Below are 25,746 nucleotides of genomic sequence, written 5' to 3'. Positions count from 1 at the left end.
TCAGGTTTTAATCGGAATAATAATAATAGTAATACAAAAAATAATATTAATAATAAAAATATGGAATAAAATGATATATTTAGTCATTTTGGAATTTATTTAGCAAAATGTATATAGAATTTAGCAGACAACAAAAGAAACGCTAGGCTGTGAAAAGCTTCATGATACACTCACCAACGGGTGGAATCTTTTCTAAACCATTATATCTTATAAGGCATGGTAAGATCCATATTGTGCAGGCTTTTATACTGTTGGTAAAACTTAAAAACAAAAAATGAAATGAAAATATCTTAGCTGACAGGCTGTAGAAAAAAAGTAAAGACGTTTCTTTTTTTACAGACAACACAAATTTTTGTCTTGTTCCGCCACAGTATTCATGGAGCTGCTTGTTAACTTACACTGAGATAATCATGACAGACAGTCACAAGGATTAACCACAGCATCAGTTTAAAGCCAAATAAAGTCAGTCAACCACATTGGACTCTAACTAAAAAGTTGTGTTTGAAATACTACTCCCCACCAAATGTCAACTTCCAAGCATCACTGTACTGCATCATATCACATAGCTCATCTTTGATTAAATGATCAAACTATGTTACACTATGTGCGTCAGTGATTTGCCTGTAAATCGTAGGAATGTTAGCCAAACCACAGTTTAAAGTTACAAACCACGGTTGGCCCAACTGAACTGACTGTAGAAACATATTTTATGTACTTTGTGTCGTGCAGTACCTCTAACAGTCAACTGGGTTAAGGCATGTCCTTGACCTGCACCACTCTGTGCTATGCACTCATAGAAGCCCTCATCCTCGGCTGAAGCACGGTCAATCTCCCATGATGCAGTGGCAGATTTCCTGGTACAAAGACAAGCTTGGTTCAGTGACTGAACATGACAGTAGCAACCAGATCTTATTTCACGTCACATTCAGTTCGAATCTCAAGAACACACTGGAATTTTCACCACAAGTAAATCTCGGGTAACTCAAACCAGAGCATTGAGCTCGATGCGCATGGACATATTATTAATTGATCAAGACAAGTGAGTATACACTCTATGATCTCGATCTGTGTGGCATATGAGCCAATAACACGAAGCAATTCCAAGCATGCTCACTGCCAAGAATATGTGTGATTGAGAAAATTATATTAGAAGTGCAGAAAGATTGGAATTGAAAATTTAACAAATTCTCAGAAGTTATAAAAGAAATGTTACTGGAAGAACTTCTCTGCCCCAAGTGTCCTTCCACTTCTGGTAAATCTTAGCCTGTAAGGTATGTCGCTCTCCACAGAACAGCGAATCGTAGCAGGGTGCATGTAGATACCGTTCACCACATCAGGCATGTTCACAGCTGGGGGAGCTACACAAAGGAGGAAATAAAGGTTAAAGGCCACAAAAGTTACTGATGAGGTGTGAGAACTTTAGCAGCATAACTAAGAAGACAAGTCTGAACGTAGCTCGAGACTTACCTGGAACTATGTTGGTGTACGAGACACTGGACAGTCGCTGGAAGCGATAGCCCTCCTCGTCTCTGCCCGTTGCCTTGATGAAGAAACTCTGGGAAGGGGTGCGTATCTCTGGGACACTCCACAGCCCTTTCTGGCCAAGGTCAGAGGGCAGAGGCACCTGAATGGTGCGCAGGGAACGTCCCGAGCCAGACATTAGTTCTACATGACTCAGATGACCTGGAGGCTTCAGGCCTGTGCATTTCAGCAAAACATATGCTGGGAGTCCTGGAAAGTACACAAATCCATCAGAGTCATTTCCCTGAGTGCTTTTAGGCAGATGAATAGCTAACAGAAACATCAGCAGCACCTTTGATTGGCCTCTCCCTAGTGTGGTTAAACTCTTTAACAGGTAAACTTGAAAAGCCAGCCCGGAAGTCCAGATTGCTGACTCCTGTGACCCTCAGGGTATGACGGCCACTGCAGCTAACCTTTAGGATAAAAGCAAAAGTATGAGCCTGTTATCATAAGACAAAACACAACAATAATAAATGATTCCAAGAGTGGTACCTTCAAGTTCCATGCTCCGGGCCTGGGAAACTTCAGGTTGACAACACGAGCAGAGTTAGGAATGTTCAGAAGCTCTTTCAGACCCTGCTCAGGACCTACTATGTGGCCTGGATGGAATAGAAACTTAAATTTTAGCTCTTCAATGCTTGCCAACATACTCCGCACTGTTTAGGTGGAAATGTTATGTTGTATACCAAGGGGATCTTTGAGCTCAATTTGTGGAGCAGGCCCACTGAGTGACACAGTGACCTCGCGGAGGCTGGGGTCAAAGGGCACTTCCCAAAGGTTCTCCTGGGCACTGTCATGGTTTGAGGACAGTAGATGGACCTTCATGGCCTGAACAGTCTCCTCGACCCACATCAATACCTAGCAAGCATAGAAGAACTCAGTAAAAAATACGACATTTTAACCTGGCACATTTGACAAACCTGGGGTCTGTCAAACTTTATCTGGAAAGATTCCCCTCTCTAGAGGATAAAAGCAGGAAGGATGTGACCATGACCTTTCTCAGAGAGTCGGTTCCCTGCCCAAGCAGCAGTCTGCTTTCTGTCTTTGGACTTTTCTTCTTTATCATCACGATTGTATTCCTCAGATGTTTTCCTTAAAGAACTCAACTGTCAAAGTGATAACCGAAACATTTTCATGTTTCTATTCCCGGCAGAGTGTCTCCTTCATCACAACTTTTATGAATCATGACGTTCGTACTTCAACATAGAAAGCAGCAGTTTAAGTGTTTCACAAAACCAACCGTTTTTACTCAATCACTACTCGACAGGCATTTCCCATTTGTCTGCCAAACATGTTATTTTTAATTTGTTCCAAATTGGCTCAAAGAGGTCTAAAATGGTGTGCGATGGCTCGATTACATTCAATTGCAAAAGCAGACATCACTGCAGCCATTTGTTGTTCCCCAGAAAAACATCTTAGACTCTAGAATTACAATTTAACTACAGTTTCCTTTTGTTTTATGGCACATGAAAAAAGGAGCTGCAATAAAATGATATTAATAATGATGACATTTCACAGTCTCATTGCCACAATGGACCCACTGTCCTTCACCTTCCAAAGGCTTAACCAGCAACTGCTGTGCAGTATTTGTTTTGACCATACATAGTGCGGCATTGTGGTCAATCTGCATCTGTAAGGAAAGAAATGCAGTGGGCCATTTGACAAGGAGCCAAACACAACACATTTTGAGACATTTATAAAAAAAATAAAAATAAATTGAAAAAAAGGAAATCATTAATACCATAATCATCAGGCCTACACGATTATGTCGATGAGGTCTATCTATTGCTGACAGCAGCTGGTTCCTCTCGATGTTTTACAACTGGAAACAGCTGTAATGTCTGCCATATGTGCAGTCATCACCTGCAGAGCAGGAAACTGCTAAGAGATGACCTACATCTGGCCCTGAATGGTGTCTATTGCCTCCACAATAGAGCACAAGTGTACATTAAGCTGCCCTCACATCACGGATAAAAACAAGTGGAGGGGTAGACATGGGAGTGTGGCCGTCCATGCAACAGTGCTCAACTAAGGCATGCTGAGCTGTGCACTTACGCCCTGTTGCAGGATCAAAAGTGCTTTGAAACATCATACAAGGTGTCTCAGTTGAACAAGTTTGCAGGGGTCTTGCAAAGACTCCATATGCTACTCATAGAAGCATGACAGATAGGCTAAACTAACTGCCGGGACTCCATTGTATGTACTCCATTGCCGAGGTACATTACCTGACCTTGAAAAATGTCAAGAGTACAATTGGCGCCGCAGGTGTTCGACCACGACAGCTTGACTGCAGACCTCTTGTTGGGCAAGGGTCAATTTTGTATTTGTAACGGCCTACAAACCACACTCAGGAGAATTTGCAAGAAGCTGCCCCACTTCAAATCAAGATTATTAGAGCGAATCAGTCCCAGATGGACCACTCCAGACTACGAATTGAGCTGCAAAACACCTGCCAAGACCATTTATAGGAGTCCACCTGCTTTTCCAGTGAGGCAGTCTTTGGTTTACACACTCAAAAAGATGACCTGAGGATAAATATTATCTTGGTTTCATTTTATGGCAGACAAGCAATAGAGATGCTTGAATCCCTCTACATCAACCTAATGAGAAAAGCATGAGGGTGATTGTATTCACCTTTTAAACACGCAAAGGGTATCCGTAGAACAGAGTAAAAAATAAAACATACAACCGGCTCGATCATGCACAAAAAAAATCTTTGTTACGTTGGGTTTTAAGGCCACTGTCTTTATTTCACACCAAAAATGCTCAAGGCTACCACTGATAATTTTATCACTTTGAAGTGTTCCGTAATGTGATTTGAGATGTACAGCACGTTAATGGGTTATGTTGTATGCAAGTTATTATTGATCACCAGTCAAATTACGGTACCGTAAAGAATGTAAAAGACAGCGCTGACAATGAGCTGTTGTGAGAAGAGCCAACACAAACCCCGTTGGGCAGCTGTTGGATAAACCGTGACAGATCATATCCTGGGATTAGGGAGTAATATAAGATTGTTTGCTCTACACTTTCCCTCCATGGAGACCATAGACTGAGACTCCATACAGAATATTTTATTTGGCCACACTTTATTAAAAGGCTGTTCAGGGTATTGAGGTTAGTGCTACCATAACTCGGGTGAGAGGCTTAAACAATTTGTACTAATTGGCTAAATGCATGTGACCCAAGACCGGTTAACAAGAGGGCTTGATATCTCAAGTGTTTACATGGAATTAAAGCATGCCAAGATGTTAATTCTAGCAAAAGCTACGTGGGGTTGAGGTGTGTAGTGAATTTCGTCTCCTATACATTAAAATACACAGAAAACATAAATCAATCTGACATAAAGGAACTTCTCTTTTGGCAGGCTTATTGAGTGAGAATGAAGTTGTCCCACACAGGCCTGCATGTTTGCATACAAGCATGCAGAACTTGACAGAAAGCAGACCTACATCCCAACACCACCAACATCCACCCTACCCAACACAGATGTGTTTGAGTTCACGGGTTCAGTAGGCCAGCAGAACACAGAGCTGTTGGCTCAGGTTCAGTAGTGCCCAGCCGTGCGCTGTGTTGACAGGCAGGATGTGTGTCTAGTTGAGGAAAGACGGTCGTCTTTTAGATCTGCCTAGGAGGTGTCTTGTGTGTCTCGTTAATTATTTAATGACAATTGTAAATTATGAGTCCTAATTGGATGTGTGTTTAGAGGTACAATGTACAGGGTGAAAAAAGTGAAAGTGTTTTTTGCAAGTAGCATTTTCAAAATGTTCGTGTTTTTAAAATGTGTTCTGGGTCTTTAAGCGCATTTTACCAATTATTATGAAGGACTGCTGTTTTGTTAAATTACTAATTGCAATGTTCTGTATGCTTGACTGATTAGGGGAAAAGCGCCGGTAAATTCTGCTCCTGTCTCTGGTAAGGCGCATTAAGGTTGATTATCCGAATAGACATTTATTGTGGAAATGGACTGCCATTGAAGCCTTCTTTTTCATGCTCTCACCTCATTGACCTGCTGCTTGTCCAGGTGAAAGATCTGGCCTGAGGACATGGCTGCAATCTCCTCGTAGGCCTTGTAGCCAGGCTGAGAGCGATCACCACAGTCCCCAGTCAGCACAAAAACCACCTGACAACAAGACAAAAGAGATGAGTTACTTTTGTCTCGCGATGACTTTTTGACACCTTTCTTCATTTGCCTCCATAGTGATGCTGACACCTTTTGTCATGCAGATTTTAAATACAGTCTTCTTCATTGGAATTCAAGTTTTTCTCATGCCATTGTATTACAAGTAGTCCTTTTCAGGACATATACACACAGTGGTACTTCATTTGCTATGGACTAGTTTATTTGATTTGAGTTTCAACATTGATTCAGTGACTATATGACTATATACCTGTACATTACAAAATTACTTTTGCTGCTGGTCTTGCAAGTGTCACCAGCAAGAAAACGCAACAATATCATGCTAATTTATGTTGCTTTTTAGCAGAGTAGAAACCTGGATGGTACTAGAAACAGTGGTTTTAACTTTTGGCAATGCAAGGGCGCAGCAGTAGCAGGTACATCCTTGTCATTGTGCTGTGGAAAAGGAGCAATTTGGAAGTCATCCGGTTTCTGTTGGGTAAAACATTCACTGAACTTGTTTCCTGTCCCCAGAAGCTCGCACACTATTTTTTTTTTCGTCTTACTGATAAAATGATGACAAGAACTAAACATTACGATACAGAATTGGTCATTCCCCAATCATGTTAGGTTGTTCTTGTTTACCTGAGACTGACGGAGTTGCACCAGCTGTAGAACATCTCTTTTCAGGCGGTAGTCTTTTGCTCGAGCGTCGGTGAAGACATAAATGAAGGATCCAGGAAGAGAAACCTCCAAGGCTTTCTTAATGGCTCCAACACTCATCTCGGGACAGTCACCACCACCCTGTGTAGGTTGGAGTCACAATAATGTGTTTCCTCAAATACAGCTGGACCTGATTACTTTTTCAGATTTGTTCTATACAATTTCAAGCCAGGGAATAATTAATAAACATTTCAATTGATGAATCTATGTAGAAATTATACTTCTCCGGCCATCGGATTTTGGTTTCTATCCAAATTACAAATTACAAAGGATTCTCCCTTGAAATTGACATTCCTGAGTTACCCAGCTTCTAATCTTCAGGGATCAAACTACTGTTTGGACTGCCTTATATTGACCCTATTCCAACAAAGTCCACATACACTCACATAAAGCCTGAGATAATATTGTGGTATATTAATGGCGCAATAATCGCTCCATGTGTTCTGTCCCCACCTGAACAAACAGCTCTTGAAGATCCTTCTGGAACTTTGTAGGGTCAGTGGTGATGGACACTGGACCAATGTCTGCATGGATGAAAAGGTAGACCATCAAGTTTCTGTATACCCAACAGAAATACACTTTGGAGTAAAGTTTTTTGGGGGAAAGTGGAGCTGTTTTTTCATTTGCAGCTACGATGTATTGACTCTTCAGGAATTGCTGTTATTGATCCCAACGGTGCTTGACGTGGTTCCTTGAAAACTCAGCCAAGCATGCCTTTATAGACCTTGCTCCTCAAAAGAGATTTGATTTGATACAGTTTTCAATAGGTGAAGTGCGAAGCAATTCGAGGACGGTTTGATTTGAAAGTCGAACGAATCAATTCAATTGGAGTCAGTGGGGTGTCTGGAGCACCCTCCATCATCATGCTCAATGTGATCACCTCATTCAGCGCTGTGAGGTGGATGAGCCGACGCAGGATCCATGTGGAGAAAAGATCTGTTCTCCATGTCACCTTTCACTTTACATATGCCGCCTCCTCGCCACAGTAACCAGAGTCACTCTTACGCACAGTAGTGCTTCTTTGCACCTGCCTTATAGACGCTACTTCACCAATTTCATGGATTTTTTTTCTCAACAATAATCGTGTGTTCCTCATGATCACCCATAAAGGCCGAACAGCACAATCGCACCTGTTTGTCAGCTACCACAGCTTCTAAACAATCCTGAATCTTTAGAAAGGTCACATTCACCAATACAAAATGTATGAGGGGGTATACCACCCGAATTTTTCCCCTCTCCCCCCCACCACTACCAACTCATGCTGGGTGCACTGAGGGGCTGAGAGTTTTCTCTGGAGGATGGTGGAGAGGGGGCAGGCTGAGCAGGGTGATTGGGGTAATTACACACAGGCAGACAGCATATGCTTCTCATCAGCGCCGTACACCCTCCCCCATTAGAGTACTAGTTATTTTCAAGGCCCAGCATTTCCACATGGAAGGAGCAATCGCAGCCTTACCTGCCCCAACTATCGGTTAAGTTTGAATTCTTAACAGAACAGATCTGTTGTCAAGCATTACCAACAGAAAGTAACATTTGATCGCTTACATATGTAACAGCTATTTTTGTTATTTACATCAGTGTGAGTGACAGTTTTGAGTAAAACCACATTATTCAAATGTCATTATTCATTTTTATTAATATTAAAACAATTTGAACAATTGAAATAAAATGATAATAGCATATTGTTATGCTGGAGATGTTTTGACTGGCACTGTCAGAAATGTTTCAAATATGTAGTTGTTATATTAAAAGGTAAAATACCACGTATAACCACAATATTGCACTTTTCCGTCCATGTGATCCAAATGTATGCCATCTATCAGTTTGATTTGCTGTTGTTTCATGTACGTAACCCCAAAACATATAAATTAGATAAAAAGTAGGCTATATTTTGCATATTTATTTATGCAAAAAAGAAGTAGGCTATATTTTACATATTTATTTATGCAAACAGATACTAACAAATCATTTACTAAAACATGCATTTAATCCAAATGACAGGATACCTGGATCATGGAACGGAACCAGAACAAAGTTTTTGATGGGTCTGGTCCTCCGGTTGAGGGTCTTTTCCAGGATCCGCGAGGCGCCATCGATCACCTGCTTAAGGTCGTCGTACATGGATCCGGTCACATCGAACACGAAGGCCAGGGTCGAGGCGCTGTCATCCGACCCGTCACCCTCCTCTAACGCCGGGGATGCCCGGAGCCTGTGCACGCTGCATAGCACCAGGACCAAGCAAGTTATCAAGACACACTTCATCTTTTTGTATTCTACCGCATCCGTCTGCAGGAATGAGACGAGTCACCAGGTAAACGTTGTTTAAAAGTTGAGAAAAAAAAATAGAGCAGGCGTATAAAATCGCAAGCGTGACTATTTTAAATCGGCAATACACTTGAGAAGAAAATGCATCCAAATGCGGTGTGAAATAGGTCCAGAGGAGCACATCCGTGCGTAAAGTTTGGAGCTAAATGTGGAGAGGCTCACTTGTGCAGCACCCCTGGAGAGCGTGTGCTCTACGCTCCAAACGGGGGCGGGGATAGGTATTAAAAAGTTCCTGCAGAGACCCAACCTGACTTGGATGCAGGAGCGCGTGTAACTTGACCCCGCCGTTGCAGCCTTTAACCCGATTCAACATGCCCCTTCGATCCATTTTACGTTTAGAAAGGGTAGATTTTATGCGTACATAAGCACCACTAGGACGGTGTTAAAATATTGTCACAGTCTAGTTTTTATTGGCTTTTTTTTTTTTTATTCAGTTGGTTGAATCTAAATTAACACAGCTGACGCTTGACATTTCAAAGGATGGCAAAGTAACCTCATAAGAAACGTGGGCAAAGGTTTTCATTAACGCTGACAGTTGCAGCAATGTTTCTGACACCAAAAGAATAAACCTATTTATTAAGTTATGAGTGGATCAGTATTTAAAAGTCAGAAAAAGGAAATAGGGCTGGTCCACGCAAGCCAAGGGGAGAAAATAACGCAACCACACCAAACAGCACTTGGAAAAAAAAAAAACGTTTTTATTCAAACACATTGACGGTGTCCCAAACATTTAATCTGTTTCTAAAAAATAAAATGCATCTGAAACAAAATGTGCTAATGTAGTGAAATGTAAAAGACTTAAGAAATAATACTAGAACACACAGCCATTTAAATGCATTTTATTATGTGCTCTCTTACTGATCAATGACAGGTAAATGGCATTTGTCATTCAGTAAATTATTATTTGCATAAGGCATAATACCAGTGACAGTGCTTAAATGTGACCGCTTCAACAAAAAAAAAACAACAACAAAAAAAAATTGGTAGAAGGCATGATTGCATGCTCTGGTTTCACACATCAGGACAACTATTAAGTGGACAATAGTAGCCACAGAGCTCGCAAAAGCTTTACAATCAGAACTGGTGTTTGTGTCTGTCACTGTCTGCTGAATGTGAATGAAGGTAAAACGCTCAATTTAAATTTAAGCCATGAGCTTAGGCGTTGATGCTCGGCCATTGCACTGCGGACACTAGACACTCAAGCTCAGTGGGAAGTGAAAACACAAAAGGATTCACAGGCTGCAAATATAGTAAAACAATCCTTGGAAACTTGCCTCTCCTTCAACACTGTTCCACAAATAAAAATTCTGTTCTCTCGGGAGAGAAAACTCAGTGTGAGAACAAAAGAATCCCACAATTGTAGTGAAAAACGCAGTGCAAAACATTTCAACATATATGATAAAAATAAAACTTCATTCCAGTTTTAAAAGGTGAAAACTCCTGAATACAGCAAAGCAGGAACTAAATTGCCATAATACTATATTTACATATTACAAGACACTGCTTTGTAACTTACCAAGTAAATTAGTGCTCACTCTATCACCATGCAAAACACTTTTCCATGTTAAACTCTAGAGTCCATGATGACAGCACGGCGTCCACTTGGGAAAAGTCTGGCAAAAACCTCCAAAGGAATTCAGCTCCTGGGACTTTGGCAGGGAAAGAGATGGCTGCGACGTTTGCACAGATGCACACAGTAGCAGCAGAACAAATGTTGAAATGACGGAGGGTTTTGCTGCCAGGTTTGAATGGCATCGCAAAATGTGCCCACAATCCTTGTTGGGAACCTATACAATTGTCTCAGATTGTCGAATCCTCATCCTGGACGAATCGCTAGGAGGCCGCGATGCACTCGTTTGATGGTGCCGGATGCGTGTGATTCCGATGCTAAATTGAATCGAGCGAGGTGAGGCGAGAGATGGCCATTTGAAATCAACATGTCTTTGCTCAGACCATGCAGGATAATCACTTCAATGGTGTGTTCAAAATATGCATTCACAAGATCACTTCACAGCTGACAAAACGCTGAGCACGATGTCAGCAACAATTGGCAGAGGCTGGTGGATTACATGAGGCGGCGAAAGAGGCTCTTCGCTCGGCACTGAAAGACCATTTGATTGCCAGCAAACAAGTGGGTCGCCTGAATAATTCATAAGAACAAACTGAGAACAGAAAGCAGCTGCTTTGCTTTGGATTCAGGCCAGTCGCTGATTTTTGTTTCTTTTCTTTTATTGGCTCAGATGACATAAGGATGGCATAATATTGGATGGTCCGAAATTCCCCTTGGCTAAGTGTGCATGTGGCTTGCACATGAATACTTCACTCACCTTACATTCTTAGACTAGACCATCATAGAGAGAGAGTGCTTGCACAATAGAGGGGTCGGCCTTGGAGCCCTCCTGAAACTCCTGCAGAGTCAGTTTCCCGTCTGCATTCTGGAAAAGGAACATGAGACACAGACGCCATCACCACAATATTACCAGCAGGGGGCTAACAAGGCCCCAGAGTGCAGAGCGCACTTTGGCGTTTTTCGATGCTATTGGAATTATGCTGGCTCAGTAGGCTTGGACTTTAGCCAGTTTGTGACACAAATCACCAAGTGCTGCTCGGACACACCCATGCAGAGCTCATCTCATCATTCACAGAAGACAAATAGATTTCCTTAGCTTAGAGAGTGGCCACTGGCACTTAGGGGCAATGTGGAAGGAGACTACCACAAAATGTTGACAGTATGAATGGCACAGTGATAGATGTAAATTTAACAGTGCCAATCTTAATTCCGTGCAAGTAGCCACTACGCTCTTTTTAATGGTAATCAATACACACAATCTGCTCTTGTACTGAATGCACATCAAGTCTGTAGAAGCAGTAGAGAAACACTCACCTTGTCCATCATCGCAAAAATACGGTCAACTCGCTTTTCTGGTGTGTTTTCTTCTTCTGGTAGCTCTACGGTGTTTCCCTGAAATACCAACTCATTAGCATTTTAAAAACAAGTCGTTGAATATTTCAAACAGCCCAAAGAGATTGTATATAGGAAAAACACCAAAACTAATAGAAGGGCCATGACTGTGTGTATGTCTTGCTTTTTCTTTGGCTTTTTGCAATTCTTTTCCAGAACTTAACCACTGAAGCACTTCCTGTAAGGAGTTTGTATGCGCTCCTCCTTTTTTCCAGGTGCTTCACATTCCTCCCCCATTTGAAAAGCACCACGTTTGGCAAATTGAATATTAAACTATTAATAATATTAACTTACCACCATCTGATAAATGGCATCGACTATGTTCAGCATCTCATCACGAGTGATGTAGCCATCATTGTCCAAGTCATATAGCTTGAAAGCCCCTGAAAAGACAAATCAAGTATTGAAGTGAGCAAAGCCATTTAGTGAGCAAATGCCATCATTCAAGTGACGTAAATAAATTCAACTAAAAAAAAAACACGTTAGCCATAATTCAAAGGATTTTTGAAAAATTGCTTCAATAGTTAAAAAAAAAACTCAAAACAGAAGCAACTTAAAATGCAAATCAACCAGTGACACTCAATTTTGAATCCTCTAATATAAATGTCAACAATAGTGAGAGAGGGTACATCTTACATCTAAGTTTCTCATCCAGAGTCCCACGAGAAGTGACAGACAACGCCTGGATGAACTCTGAGAACTCAATGCGTCCATCCTAGCAAATGGCACAAGTGAGAATAAAAGATGGAAGACTTTTAGTTGACATTTACACTTCTTCAGAGATGTCCTTGAAGCATGCTGCACAAAACAGGGCCAGACATTTATTCCAAGTTTGTTGCTATTTTTGCTCAGTATCTAGCTCTCTCTAGAGGCAGAAATATGACACTTCTGGTCATTAGTTAGATGGATGCCAATGGCTTCCAAGTCTAAAAAGTTACACTCCACAGACACATGACTGAGTAGAGAGTAATCCTTTCAGGCTTTTCAATATGATGGCTTCATCATACCTGACATAGTAGAAATGTTTTTCCCTGAGCTATGACAGCTCATAATCTATGCAGATAGTATGTATGCTTTGTATTGTGCATCATTACACTCTGGGTTGGACAGGACGGTCATGTTCTGTGGTTTCAGGCTGAGTCATCACTCAGTAGCACTTTGTGATGAATGCAACAGCGACCATCTCATATAAAGTGGCTTCCTGTTGGTGCTGCATTCAGCCTCACTTCCTGACTAGATTCTTTTTAGCAGTTTGTTGTGTGCTCGAGATCACACAATTTCCTATTGTTGCAAGGTCGTGACCCACTTTTATTAATTAATTATAAAGAATACAATTTGTATAAAAACATAAGCCTCTGAATATATATATATATATATATATATATATATATATATATATATATATATATATATATATATATATATATATATATATATATATACATATATTTATTTATTTTCAAAACACTGATGAATGAGTATGATGCTTTACTAGCTGTCCGCACCACTTGTGACAATCAATGCTAGATATGGCCAGTGAAGCCCTCTCTATGACTGTAGAGTCAGAAAACTATCACAAGCAGACATTTTCATTGCATAAGTCGTAAAAACTGTTGAAATCGGTGCATTCTTCAACCACAGTGTGCCTGATGCGAGTGAAGGTCATAGATAAACATCAGCCAAAGGGGGACTGCCTCATCTTAAAGACACACGGCATGTTGAAGAACATCTTCTTTGGCATAAATGGGTTACAAACATGTGTCCCTGTAACCTGTGACTCAAATAAGCTGCTAATGAGCAGTTAATTTTCCCCTAATTGAGTCTTCAGGATGATTTCAAACAGGATATGGAGTGTAAACTCATTCAAAATGCTCCCATTCAAATTATTTTGAACGACCATGGGAAAAGATGACGTCTACACTACAGAGGCCTGTCGCGACTAGGTATCTGTTGCTACTGTCTTCCAATAAAAATATTTTCTATATATTTCTGAGTAAATCAACAACAGACTGGACAACCCAAACTGTTTTCATACATATTTTGTGCTATGATTGAAAATATAGATGACAAACCTTATTTTCATCAAACACGTTGAAAACAAACGAGGCAAACTTTGTGGGATCTCCAAAAGGAAAGAACTGCTTATATATCTTCTGAAAGCCCACAGAATCAAGCTGTCCACTGGGGCAGTCTTTAATGAAGCCTTTGTACCTGTCAGGAAAACACACAGATGTAGGGAAAAAATCTGAAGCAATTGACATAAAGGTAAAAAACGCAAGAGTGGAGTTATCATGCAAAAGAGCTTACGTCTGCAATGGACATGTCGTCAGGATACATCTGATGAAACAGGTGAAATGCAAAGCTACTTCTCTCATCTCTCAATCGCCCCAATCCAATAGCAAGACCAGAGTGGTTTGAATCTAGAGAGTGACTTTATGTATTTAACGATAGAAGCAATTCATAAGCAATCTCAAAGCCGTCACTCAAAGGTGGGCAGCTTTTTTGTACAGCTCAATCAAGTATCAAGGCAGCCAGACTGAACACTAATAATTTCATTACGGCAAGCAAAAGAGTGTTTATGCCAGCAGAGACCAACTTCAAACCATAGGAGACATCAAGAGGTGAGGCCATTCAAAGGCTCTGCAAAGTGCATGACGTCAACTATCTTTCTGACTGACCGACCGACTGACTGACTGACAGCCATACTGTATATATTTCTTCTGACTGCAAACAACCGATATAGCGTTTCTAACTTATTTGTGAGCTTTTGTAAATGTCCATTACTTTTCAATTGAATTATGTACGGCTCTCTTTTTAGAGACTACCATCCCTTTTGTATCCTATTCTTGGTTGCATGGAGTTTGGAGCCTATCGGCTGGTCAATCACAAGGCACATGCACATATAGACGGACGGCCTTTCACATTCACAGCGTCAATGAACTGAACGTGCACTGCATTAGTAAAGAAGTAAGGCGAGTGAAGTACAACACCATCAGTGACTTTTTCACAACATGAAAAAAATTCCAGGTGTCTTAAATTTTCAAATTGCTAATAACACTGAAGCAAACCAATCGGTTTGGAGAGGCGTGTACGGTTCTGACAAATGAGCCATTGCTGCCCCCACCCACACTTGTGACTTTGTGTTTTCAAGCAACCCTGAGTTGGATAGAGAAACACAACAGCCATAGAGATGAAAAAAAGTGTGTTTTTTTTCATTCATGGGGGCAAGACCACAATCACCGTGCCACTATTATTAGTCAAATGGGTGGATCAGTGCATGTGGAGCATGCAGCAGACAATCATAACCTTTAACTAAAAAAAATAAAAATAATCTTAATTCCATTAAAATCACTTTCCCACAGAACAACAAAAAGAAATGTCAGGATAATAACACCACAAATGCTTTTCTATAAGCCAGCAAAAGCAGCCCAATTTCTCATGGGTGGGGTGCTCTGATGCAGAGAACAGAGAAATGCTGGCTCCAAACTTTTATTAAACTACTTTTAATCTACTCTGGAGCTGATGAAAGAAGCGCTTTCTAATCTAGATGGTAGTTCGTTGATGCACTGCTGCTACAGGTACAGAAAAAAAGAGGTAGAAAACATATCGCAATCTCAATATACAGCATACAACCAAACTGGGATTCACAGTGCACTATGGATAATCTGTATCATATTTCAGGGTTAAAGCAATTTATGGGAATTCCCCAGAAAGCTTTACCTGAAGGTTATTATATCTAGCAGGCAGGATAATGCATTCATTGACATAAAGTCATGCTCACAGGCTGTTCTCCGGTGCAACATAACAATATAAAAAGAAGCATTTTATAGTCATGAAAGAGCGTTTCCGGTGAATGAAATATGATACAGATTACGATACATATTGCACTGTGAATCCCAATTTGGTTGAATTATCTTGCATAATAGTGATCCATGTTTTGTAAATAAATGAATAAAGTGACACACAAAGGATGTAGACAACTTATCAATTGACAAATTGTTTAGGGCACAGGTGTCAAAAGGGCTCAACTCGCTTGACATAATAAACCACATCGAACATTTAAATGTTGAAAAACAAATGTTTTATTTTTTTCTTTATCAAGTATGATTTTTATATGGTGTCGGAATATTTCCACATACTACTCAAACTAGCCATCATAATATGAAATAAGTTTTTAAGTTACTATGAATAAGTATTTGCATACATCACAATTTAAATGTATCAAGTAGTACGCATTGTACGTTTTTTTCTGTACCTTTTGTAATGCAAAAAATATTGCAATATTCTAGTTTTGCTACACTGTAATAAAAGCCTTTAAAAATGCCTGTCGTGGTCATGGGTTATGCAGGATAGATTTTAATCTTCATTTTATTTTCTTTCAGACTAATTTTAGGAACATGTCTGCCCTCTGTTGGCAACAATAAATAACAGCACCAGCAATCAATCAAGCTATCAGATATTGAAGTGATCGTATCTCAATTGCGGGACTGAGAAAGTGCAGCTTTGTAACTCCACAGTGTTCGCTAGAGGAGCTATGGCTTTGTCTTTAAAGTCACTAATTTGGATGACTTTTCTACCTTGAAGCACCAGCCCCTAGCTATTAAATATACCTATTCGAAAAATACACGTTAACAATATTTTTCTTATAATTGGCTATTTTTCCTCCTGCATAATAACACTCGGGACCTCATGTGACTTTATGGGTGTCAGCGATGCAAGCTTCAGTTGGCGAGTTAGAGTCACTGTGTGTGAAAAGAATACTTGGTGTTTAAAAGTACGTAGTTTTTTTTTTTTTAGTGTGTGACCAATGTATCATAATGTTTGCTTGTTGTCAACATGCACATGTGCCCAGTTTTTGATAGAACATTGTTTTTCCATCCACGGAGTCCAGCGTGCGATCCTCACAATAACTTTTGGCACTTTTAAACTCAGATTTATTGATACTCATAAACATTGTACTTCCAGTTTTGGATTTCTTACTTCTGTCATATTTGGACGACACATCTACTGCTAAAACTATGTATATTCTACTGCTTGATCTTTTTTATCATTGATGGCTGAAAAGCTTTATTGCTTTTTGAAGCTCGATTTCTTCATCATTAGAATAAATGGAAATGGGATGGTCGCCTTCAAATCTTTCTACGGGAAATACGTTATGAGATGCTGTGCATTTAGTCCATCAAATACACTGTATGTCAGACATATCCAAGCAATATGTTCTTTCTATACAAATTAAATATGTTTAGGTTATTGTAAGTCAATGGTATGGTAACCAAGAGGTTTTAGATTTGGATGCTCCCAATTTTGAAAAACTACGTATATTTGAATGTATATTTGCAAAATGTATGTTCGAAAATGTCTCTCGGTAAGGTTATTTAAAGTCTGTCACGTTTGTGAACTATGCATCACTGAGATAAGTTTTGAATCATCCATTATTGGCGAGAGGCTCAGCCCTAAAATTTAGTCAAATACTGATCCTCTGAAAAGCTGGAATGTGGCTCAAAGGCAGAGATAATCAATAGTATGCTGTCGATTTTTCTGAAATCATTTTAAAATCCAGTCAATGAAATATTTCACTTATTGGTAACTGACTACCGTTTGTTTCACAACCAATCACACCATCACCGAGGGGAGAACTGAAACCACGCTGGCTGCACACTGGTTAGTCGAGTGTACCACTCCACCATCACCTGACTTTCACCAAGCATGTAATGAGGAATCTGATGAAAGACGGTGTCAGCACAGTGTCAGCACAATGTCATCCAGTCCTCACAGCCTTAACCACAATCACCTTCACTTGTCAAGAACATGAGCACGTATTAGACATTTGACTTGGTGACAGATATAGAGCCTATGCTTGGGGTCGTGATGCACTTGCACAGCCATAGCAGAAGTAAAACTGGGCACAAGACCATGATTAAGAACTGGAAGGGAAAGTATTTATTCCTTGCACTGGTCCTCAGGTAACAGTGACGTTGGTACTGATTTCAGGTAGGAATTCTAATTATTTTGTGGATATTACAAAGGAGAACTGATTTTTTGCAAAACACAAGCATTTTTCTAACCCTGCTAATTCTTGTGTCTGTGAATGTGCTCTAATTACAAGCCATCTGGCATTTCCCTTGGTGGAATTCCTTCTCATCCTTCACCCTCGGCGGTGTTGATTGCTGCTAATCTCCAAGTGACAATTCATGCAAACTTTGCCATGAAAAAATAGTGAGTGATGGTGGGCTAGCTTGCATCGTAGGGAATTTGGCTTGCTTTTCTGCCGCAATGCACTAAAGAATAAGGCCATTGCTAGAAGAAGCAGAAACCGCCAATGCTCCATCCCTTACTAGCCTTGTGAAAAGTCAGTAGCTCTCAAAGGCTGGCCTCTTTTCACGCATGGTGAATTAGATTGTGAAAAAAACAAAGCAAGAGAACTGAAGTGGGAACATTGGAGAATGATTGCTTTATAACTCTGCTCCTTTTTATCAGATGTGCTATTCTTTGTTTTTTCATCCTCCTCAACAATAGCCAGAGCCGTAGCATCCGAGGACAACAAATGAGAGGACTGCGCTCATGCTTGAATCATCTTTGTAATGAAGGTGAATTGCTTGCTAACCCAGCGCCGCCGGCTGTCAGATAGTGCCTTCACAATTACATTTGGAAATTCACACCCTCACAGTAATAATCACTCTCACCACTGTTGTGTGACTTCTTCTGGTCTGGGGTGCTTCTTCCGCATAAATATGTGTCATTTTGATCTATGCAAGTACTGTCAATGTTACATCAACGTGTGAGCTCTGATCTGAAAAAAGATGGGGGTACAGATGGAAGGAATACTTCCCAGAAGCCTTGTGAAGTATCAGGTTTTGTGATGTTCAAATTCTTGAAAGTCAAATTTGTTTTTGCCATGGGCATTTTTCTCTTTTTAGACAGTCCAGCAAAAAGGTAGTTGACACATTAGCGTTACCGGGCTTGAAAGTCATAACAAGGCTTCAAAGTCATTCCTTTTTCAGAACAGAACAGGGAGGAACAGTACTAAAGTAATAAAATAACAGTAATAAAAACTATTTTTGCTCAACCAAAGTATCAACCTGCAGTTTGATTGCATGGCATCATATATACAAGTCACACCTCAGAATTAATTGCAGACAGACTATGACAAAATGTGTGACTTGTATCCTGAAAAATAATAAAAAATGAAATCCCACACTTACCATTGTTGCACCTCTTTCTCTGTAACTGCAAGAGAAACAGAGTAGTGGCATTAGCTTATGGACAAAACTCATAGCACCATTAAAGATCACCGTTTTGGACATTAAAACTGTGGCAACAATCACTCAAGTGAAAATAGCTAGAGTCTAGGTTACTTTGAATGGATAGTTAGTCCAATATTTCATGATATCAGAAGGTTTCATGAAAGGATAATTTATCCAGGCTACTTAGGAGGAAACTGGTGCAAGTAAACCCTCAGGACCCATCAAGAGGAGACATAAAGGCTGAGCAAAGAAGGGTCACTCAACCACAGCGTTGACAAAGAGGACAGTTTAAATGGCTTGATGTGTTATCATTGCTGCACGCGCACTATCTTGGAGCTTTACATTGTCTTAAAATCTGTCCAGTTTAATTGGTGATTGTTAAGCAACACATAAAGCAACTCTGGTTGTAGTGCGTGCAAAGGAAAGGGCAACCAGAGCAGAAGAACGAAAGGTCCCAGAAAAATGTCAGTACAATTTCAACATTTCTTCCTAACACCCTATGTTGCAGGGCGAGTAATCTGAGCCATATTCAAGCTTAAAATTGCGTGATCTGTGATAGTTGCTCATATAAGAGCTATTACGCAGGAGGCCGGGTCGAGTAGCTTTCATCTGTACAACTCACTGAGAAAGGCTTCGTGTGCCCTTGGCATTGAATGTCACAGTCAATCTAACTCCCGTCAGACAAGATAAACTGCCATTAAATTGCCAATGGAGTCATGAAATGGAAGTAGTTCAACATGGCTAAGCTTGATTTTAGAAATGTTATATAACTCAGTCAGAGCCAATGCGCAATCATGCAATGCGTCCATGCAAGAAAGCGTAGCGCCTACTCGGCTGGTTGGCCCTGGAGGGTCTGCTAAAACCCGTCCCGCTTGCACTATGTCACTGTGAGCCTCTTCATAGCTCTGACAACACAGAAGAATCATCACGCTATTAGATAGGCCAAGCCTTCACCCTAGAGACATTTTAATAGAACCAACCGCTGGTGTTTCCATGCGATGTGAGACTGAACACTAATTCTGACCGAATCTGGGATCTCTTGAAGCATTCTTCTACTCTTGTAAGCTTTTCAATGACTGTACAAGGTCTTCATGTTCAGTTTAGAAAAATGTCTCTGCTTCTAAATCACACTCTTGACAGCGCTCACTGTCGGCCATGCCTTGGTTGGTTTTCTGTCAACACAAGCTATTATTTTCCAGAAAAAAAAAACACCCTCCTATGAAAACAAAGAGACATTTCCTCAGTCCCAAAACTGTCAAGAATGAAAGGAAAATGGTGATGAAAATGGAGACAAAGCTTGTCATGGGTGACCAAGAATAAGGTAGCAGGGTGTATCAAAATAAGATTGATGGGAGGCTCAAGTCAAGGAGAGATGGGAGAAGGATCTGGAGGAGAACAGCTTGGTAGGATCACCAGAGATAAGAGGATCCTCAGCGATGGTAACCAGATAAGATCCTAATTACTATTCCCTTCCCTGCACAAAGCGGGCAATTAGTGGATGGAGCCAAAGAGAATGGATGAGCGAGAGGACAGCAACGAGCAGGCCAGCCCAGCATGAAGCCATATCTTCCTCCACAGCAATTTCCTGCCGCAGCGGCCCTCCTTCCCTCTGCTGTAAAGAGTGCCACCACGCAAATAACATTGTGATTAAGCAGCCAATGGATGTCAGCCCCCACTCACACGTGCACACTTGACAACAATGACAATTATAATAATGATGATGATGTTGTGCTCCAACAATAATACACACAGAAATGGTGTCTTTCAGGAAAGACATTATTTTGGTCATTATCAAACTGAGTTCAAAGCTGATTGAAAACCAAGGGGGAGAATGTTAATGTTTAGTTTATGTTCTGCAAGCTGAATGAACAAAAATTATCAGGAGGAAATACAAGAGTACATCTACATATAGTGGAGACGAGTGCTCCTGTCCCAGATGAATAATTTGCCTTTGTAGTGTCACTGTATTTATTTCTGTACAAATTAATTACATGGCATGCAGCATGTAATTTTTTTTTAAAACCTACGGCTCAACGAAAGCGTACACAACGTATGTATGCCTATAACGTAGAGCCTGAATTATCAATACAGTGGACCCTCGGTTTTCGAACGTCCCGGTTCTCGAACAAATCGGTATTCGAACAAAATTTCGAGATTTTTTTTTGCTTCTGATGTCGGACGAAATTCGGTTGTCGAACCTGGCGAGATGAGCAGAGAGGACCCGCATGCCAACTGACTCCGTTCGTTAATGCATTCTCGTTACTCTGAGGATTGCATCGACTCTAATCATGCCTCCAAAGGAAGCTAGTGGGAGCAGTAAAGCCATCCTAAAACACAAAGACGCTCCTAAAGCAATGTGACAGTGAGCGCCCGGCCGGCGCGCTGCTGTTGCGCGATCGGACCAAATTAAGCTCCCTGCGCACTGAGGTCCAGTTAAATTTTGGAAAGTACATCAGGACTTTAAAAAGATTTTAAAAATTTTAGCGACCGCTCTGTCACGATAATGCGACCAGCGCGGTGCAGTTGCACGGTTGCGCGTTCGGCGATGCGCTGCAGTTGCGCGATCGGACCAAATTAAGCTCTCTGCGCACCGAGGTCCACTTAAATTTTGGAAAGTACATCAGGACTTTAAGAATATTTTCAAAATTTTAGCGACCGCTCTGTCACAATAATGCGACCAGCGCGGTGAACCGCGCTAAAGTTGCTTGTTCGGCGATGCGCTGCGGTTGCACGATCGGACCAAATGAAGTTCCCTGCGCACTGAGGTCCACTTAAATTTTGGAAAGTACATCAGGACTTTAAAAATATTTTCAAAATTTTAGCGACCGCTCTGTCACAATAATGCGACCAGCGCGGTGCAGTTGTGGGGTCGGGGGCGCACTACGGTTGCGCGTTCGGCGATGCACTGCGGTTGCCCGATCGGACCAAATTAAGCTCCCTGCGCACTGAGGTCCACTTAAATTTTGGAAAGTACATCAGGACTTTAAAAATATTTTCTAAATTTCAGCGGCCGCTCTGTCACAGTAATGCAACCAGCACGATGCAGTTGCGCGGTCGGCGACGCGCTACGGTTGCGCGTTCCGGGGTGCGCTGCAGTTGCGCGATCGGACAAAAATGCCCAAATGAAAAAATGACGGGTTTTTTTTTGCTTGGAACGGATTACATTTTTTTCCCATTATTTGTAATGGGAAAACATGATTTGGAATTCGAACGATTCACTTCTCTAACAGCCTTCTGGAACGGATTGTGGTCGAAAACTCAGGCTCCACTGTATTAAAATATGTCAGAAATCAGATTGCTTTTTTCCCTGCAACCTGAATCTAATTGGTGTCATTCTATTCAATGCACTTACAATAGAAACAGGCTATTTGCTGAAAAGTGTGCCATAAGAAGAAGCTATAATAATGCACATTTTGCTCTTTAACTTTTGTGCAAGCTGTCATTGCAATTAAAAGCGCCCTCAGGATTTGCTCGTTAAAGACAAGCAAAAAGAGACCAGAACTCACAGTACGTTTTCCTCGTCAACTCCTCCACCACCTCTGGCTTGAGTTTGCTGTTGGATTTACCCATGATTTTCAGCCCTCCACAGCTTCAAATCCACCTGGTATGACCTCGATCTGCCAGAAACATAAACAAAGAAAGGCCAGTTCAAGCCAATGCAATGACACCAGTGAAACCAAGGAAACACACATTCGTGAGGTTTGGTGCGGAAGAATGAATCCACCTCCCGCCAAACCGAGAGACTATAGCGCAAATCTGAATACACTCTCCATTGAGCCTAAGGTTCCCGTAATGAAGGTCCATCAAGCTGTTGCGATATTTCCAAGCATGCAGCAGCTCCATTTTTCACAGCAATCCGTGGGAGAAGAACGGTGCTTGGATGTCTTTCTACCTTCATCCTTGGAAGCAAGTCACCGCTCGGCGGGTGAGTGAAGCGCACTCCCACGTGCCACATTCACATTGCTGATCCTCCCATTCCTTCTTCCGCAATATTCCCCACACATATATATAAACACACAATATTGACAGATGAGATGAGGAGTTGTCTAAGAAAAAAGTCATTCAACAAATATTGTCTCAGGCACTTTGCACTAGGAAAACGATAAACAAAAACAACATAGAGAACCTTTCCAGAAAACAAGAAGCCAGTTTGGTGCGTCATTGTAGAATTTTAGGAGCACCCCCTGCTCTCAAAATAAGTTGTCTGTCAAGCTTATAGGCAGATTTGAAGAGTAAAGGTTCTCTCCTCCTCCATTCTGACTCATAATTCCCCCTCGTTGCTGGCTTCAAGACAACATGGTACGGTGATTTCCTCCTCTTCTACGACGCAGCAGACAGGAGATGAGTGATAATAGAATTTCTCTGAACCAGAGGCCCGTTGTTGGGATACATTGATGCCCGACTGAAGCCATACATGATTGAAGTATTGTGTGCAAGCACCTTCACTGCAGACATCTGCATACGTCAATGGCCAGTGAGGTCCTGCTGAGGGAAGTCGTGCTGGTAAAGATCATCTTGTGTCCTTACAAGTCCTGGGCTGCAAGATATTCCTATGGACCTGAACACACAAGAGAACAGTAATAGATGGCTGATGAGCATGCAGGAATAGATGATGATGATGATGTAGTGGAAATGAGTCGTATGTGGTCACCTCAAACCACAGACTGCTGGAAAGAAGCTTAGAAAATCTCTAAAGTATTCACCAGTCAGAGCTGAAGGGAAAAAGGAAAGTGTTGGCATTCACATTTAAACTAACGGAAATCAGGATCCTAAGAGAAACAGGTGGGGGGGAAAAAAACGATCAACTCATATGAGCGCGACCATTTAAAACGAATGTCAACGAGGGGCAAAGAGAATATCGGTGTATTTAAGATTTTTTTCTCCACGTATGACGTGGCAAAAAAACAAACACATTTTTCCTTTTTTTAAAAAAAGCATCAGAGAAATCGTGAGCGGCTGAGGCTGAGGCGGCGGCGGCAGTGGCGGCTGCCGGTAGGATGTTGCCTGGCAATACCATAGCAACACACAGTTTATGGCGACAGTACAACAGCCACTGCATGTCTTGCTAGTCATTCAGCTCGCTACGTTTTGCACTAAAACGCATGCACGCGAAACTACAAACCTATGAAAACAAGTGAGAAAATACAAAGGATAAGATCACCAGCTTTGGTTGACCACCAGTCCACATTTTACCTGAAGTACAGAAAAGGAAAGGCGCCGTTCCGTCAATGTAGGAGAGAGCAGAGATGAAGTGCTGGCCCTGCTGCCGCACGCATGGCCGCTTGTTGTGCTACTCCAGCCAGTCGCCGAGAAGGGAGTGACGTTCAATCGAGCTGCTGGACTCAGTGCGCACACATTCGTGACTCAACGCGGTGCGTGCTTGCGCGCGTGCAAGCGCGCGCGAGCGTGCGCTCATCATTTACGCTCTAAAACAGGGGCGACCAAACTTTTTCCTTCAAGGGCTATACAATTAAGAAAAAAAAAAATCCAACAGAAAATGTTCATAATTTCAGGGTGGTCACCCATAAATGTTTCAGGGGGTGGCCGAGGTGACGCAACACCTCCACAAGGGGTGGACAAAGGGTGGTCGCGTGTGCGTCAGTCATTCTTTATCATGCCATCCACAGGCAAGATGTCAGACTTTGTTTCATGTTTCCGGCAGAAAGCTGGATTATTTTCCAGTGGCGGTTGGACTCCATAAAGACTCCATAAGACATATTTAAAGACTTTCTCCCTTTGTCCCAGATTTTGTCCATAACATTTATATCCAGAATTTCTAAGCCAACCAAGGCATTGAAGGCGTCCGGTTTCTAGGCTTTTTGCAGATGATGTGGTTCTGTTCAAACCGCGGGTAAATGTGGGTATCATTTAGAGAAATAAGGAAAGTGAAGGTTATCGCTGATAGGCAGCAAAAGAGCTTCACATTCTCATCAAGGTCTTGCAGGTACATTGGTTGAAAGGAGTCAAGTGTGGTAACATATGGTGAGATAGGGGAGGGGGGGACACAGGATTGCCAAGGAAAGAAAACTGCTATTCATTTGAGACTAGTTGAAGTGGAAGGTGAGATAGTATTGTTGAGGGTGTTAAATGGAATCTTGGAGTTTCCTTGGGAGTTTGACTTGTAAGGCAGTGAGTAGGTGGTGGAAGAGTGACTGATACATCACAACTGATTCAGACATTAAATGTGAAAGATGCAGTTAAGAGGATTTGGCAGCACAATCTGAGGCGTCATCTATGCAGACTTTAATCAGAATTTTATCCAGTTTAAATTCAGACTTTAAAAAAAAACTATGGGATAAGTAGGATATTTAAAATGAGGATAACTGTGTGTTACTGACAAGTGGTTATCCAGACCACAGCCAGCCCACCTTTTTGACTCTCAATGTATTCTTATATTATTTAGTTTTCATTCAACAGAAACTAAGAAAAGAGCCTCTGATTCGTTTATTAAGAGCTGTGTTCCTATACTTTTGTAAAAATGATCCCTAATCTAAGTGTACAGTTAATTTTTGCTGCTATTTAGGGTGATGTGAATACATGGAACTAAACTGAATGACACTCCTCTAAACTTGAAAGTCAAGCATTTTTCATGTGTAGCTCATCAAAATGCACTTCCCCCTCAACAGCATGCAAAAAGACTTTCTCCCGGCAGGACAATATCTACCCACGCATAGGAAGCTTGCGTCCAAATGCCTGGGACTGCACTTATACCTGCAGCGTCTTATTGTAATCAACTGCAGGGAGCAAAGGCTGGGGAATTGAGCGTTGGGATGGGTTAGATTAACGAGAGACTCCTCATCTCTCTCATGCTGAGATCAGTGGCATCTCTTCGATTTTCATGAATGCGGTTA

General features: G+C 41.3%; 2 protein-coding genes across 6 annotated transcripts in view; both read right to left on the bottom strand.

Annotated features, from left to right (window-relative positions):
• hmcn2 (hemicentin 2) overlaps positions 1-8,735 on the bottom strand; it is a 39,484-nt gene extending 30,749 nt beyond the window's left edge. For both annotated transcript variants that reach the window (XM_085909596.1, XM_085909597.1), the window contains exons 1-10: positions 8,371-8,735; positions 6,818-6,888; positions 6,287-6,445; positions 5,522-5,644; positions 2,208-2,379; positions 2,014-2,120; positions 1,814-1,934; positions 1,468-1,731; positions 1,214-1,358; positions 733-854 (exon numbers count right to left, since the gene is read on the bottom strand). In XM_085909596.1, coding sequence (XP_085765722.1) covers positions 733-854; positions 1,214-1,358; positions 1,468-1,731; positions 1,814-1,934; positions 2,014-2,120; positions 2,208-2,379; positions 5,522-5,644; positions 6,287-6,445; positions 6,818-6,888; positions 8,371-8,626 — 1,540 coding nt within the window. In that variant the 5' untranslated portion in view covers positions 8,627-8,735. The remainder of the gene's footprint in view (positions 1-732; positions 855-1,213; positions 1,359-1,467; positions 1,732-1,813; positions 1,935-2,013; positions 2,121-2,207; positions 2,380-5,521; positions 5,645-6,286; positions 6,446-6,817; positions 6,889-8,370) is intronic.
• Positions 8,736-9,529: 794 nt separating this feature from the next.
• ncs1b (neuronal calcium sensor 1b) lies at positions 9,530-24,215 on the bottom strand. 4 transcript variants are annotated; one of them, XM_085909593.1, is made up of 10 exons: positions 24,089-24,215; positions 23,336-23,453; positions 22,402-22,512; positions 18,854-18,878; positions 13,724-13,862; positions 12,288-12,366; positions 11,946-12,034; positions 11,574-11,651; positions 11,017-11,124; positions 9,530-10,829 (listed from the first exon to the last, which is right to left on the bottom strand). In XM_085909593.1, the coding sequence occupies exons 3-9, from the start codon at positions 22,463-22,465 to the stop codon at positions 11,026-11,028; spliced, it is 573 nt and encodes a 190-aa protein (XP_085765719.1). In that variant the 5' UTR covers positions 22,466-22,512; positions 23,336-23,453; positions 24,089-24,215; the 3' UTR covers positions 9,530-10,829; positions 11,017-11,025. The 4 variants fall into 4 exon arrangements, with proteins under 4 accessions (XP_085765719.1, XP_085765717.1, XP_085765720.1 ...); XM_085909591.1 differs by having other exon boundaries at positions 9,530-11,124; XM_085909594.1 differs by lacking the exon at positions 24,089-24,215 and adding an exon at positions 23,547-23,613 and having other exon boundaries at positions 9,530-11,124.
• Positions 24,216-25,746: the final 1,531 nt, after the last annotated feature.

This window comes from Syngnathus leptorhynchus, chromosome 4, assembly GCF_054491065.1.
Source record: "Syngnathus leptorhynchus isolate UIUO chromosome 4, UIUO_Slep, whole genome shotgun sequence".
NCBI lineage: Eukaryota > Metazoa > Chordata > Actinopteri > Syngnathiformes > Syngnathidae > Syngnathus > Syngnathus leptorhynchus.
This window is presented reverse-complemented; position numbering and strand designations above follow the sequence as displayed.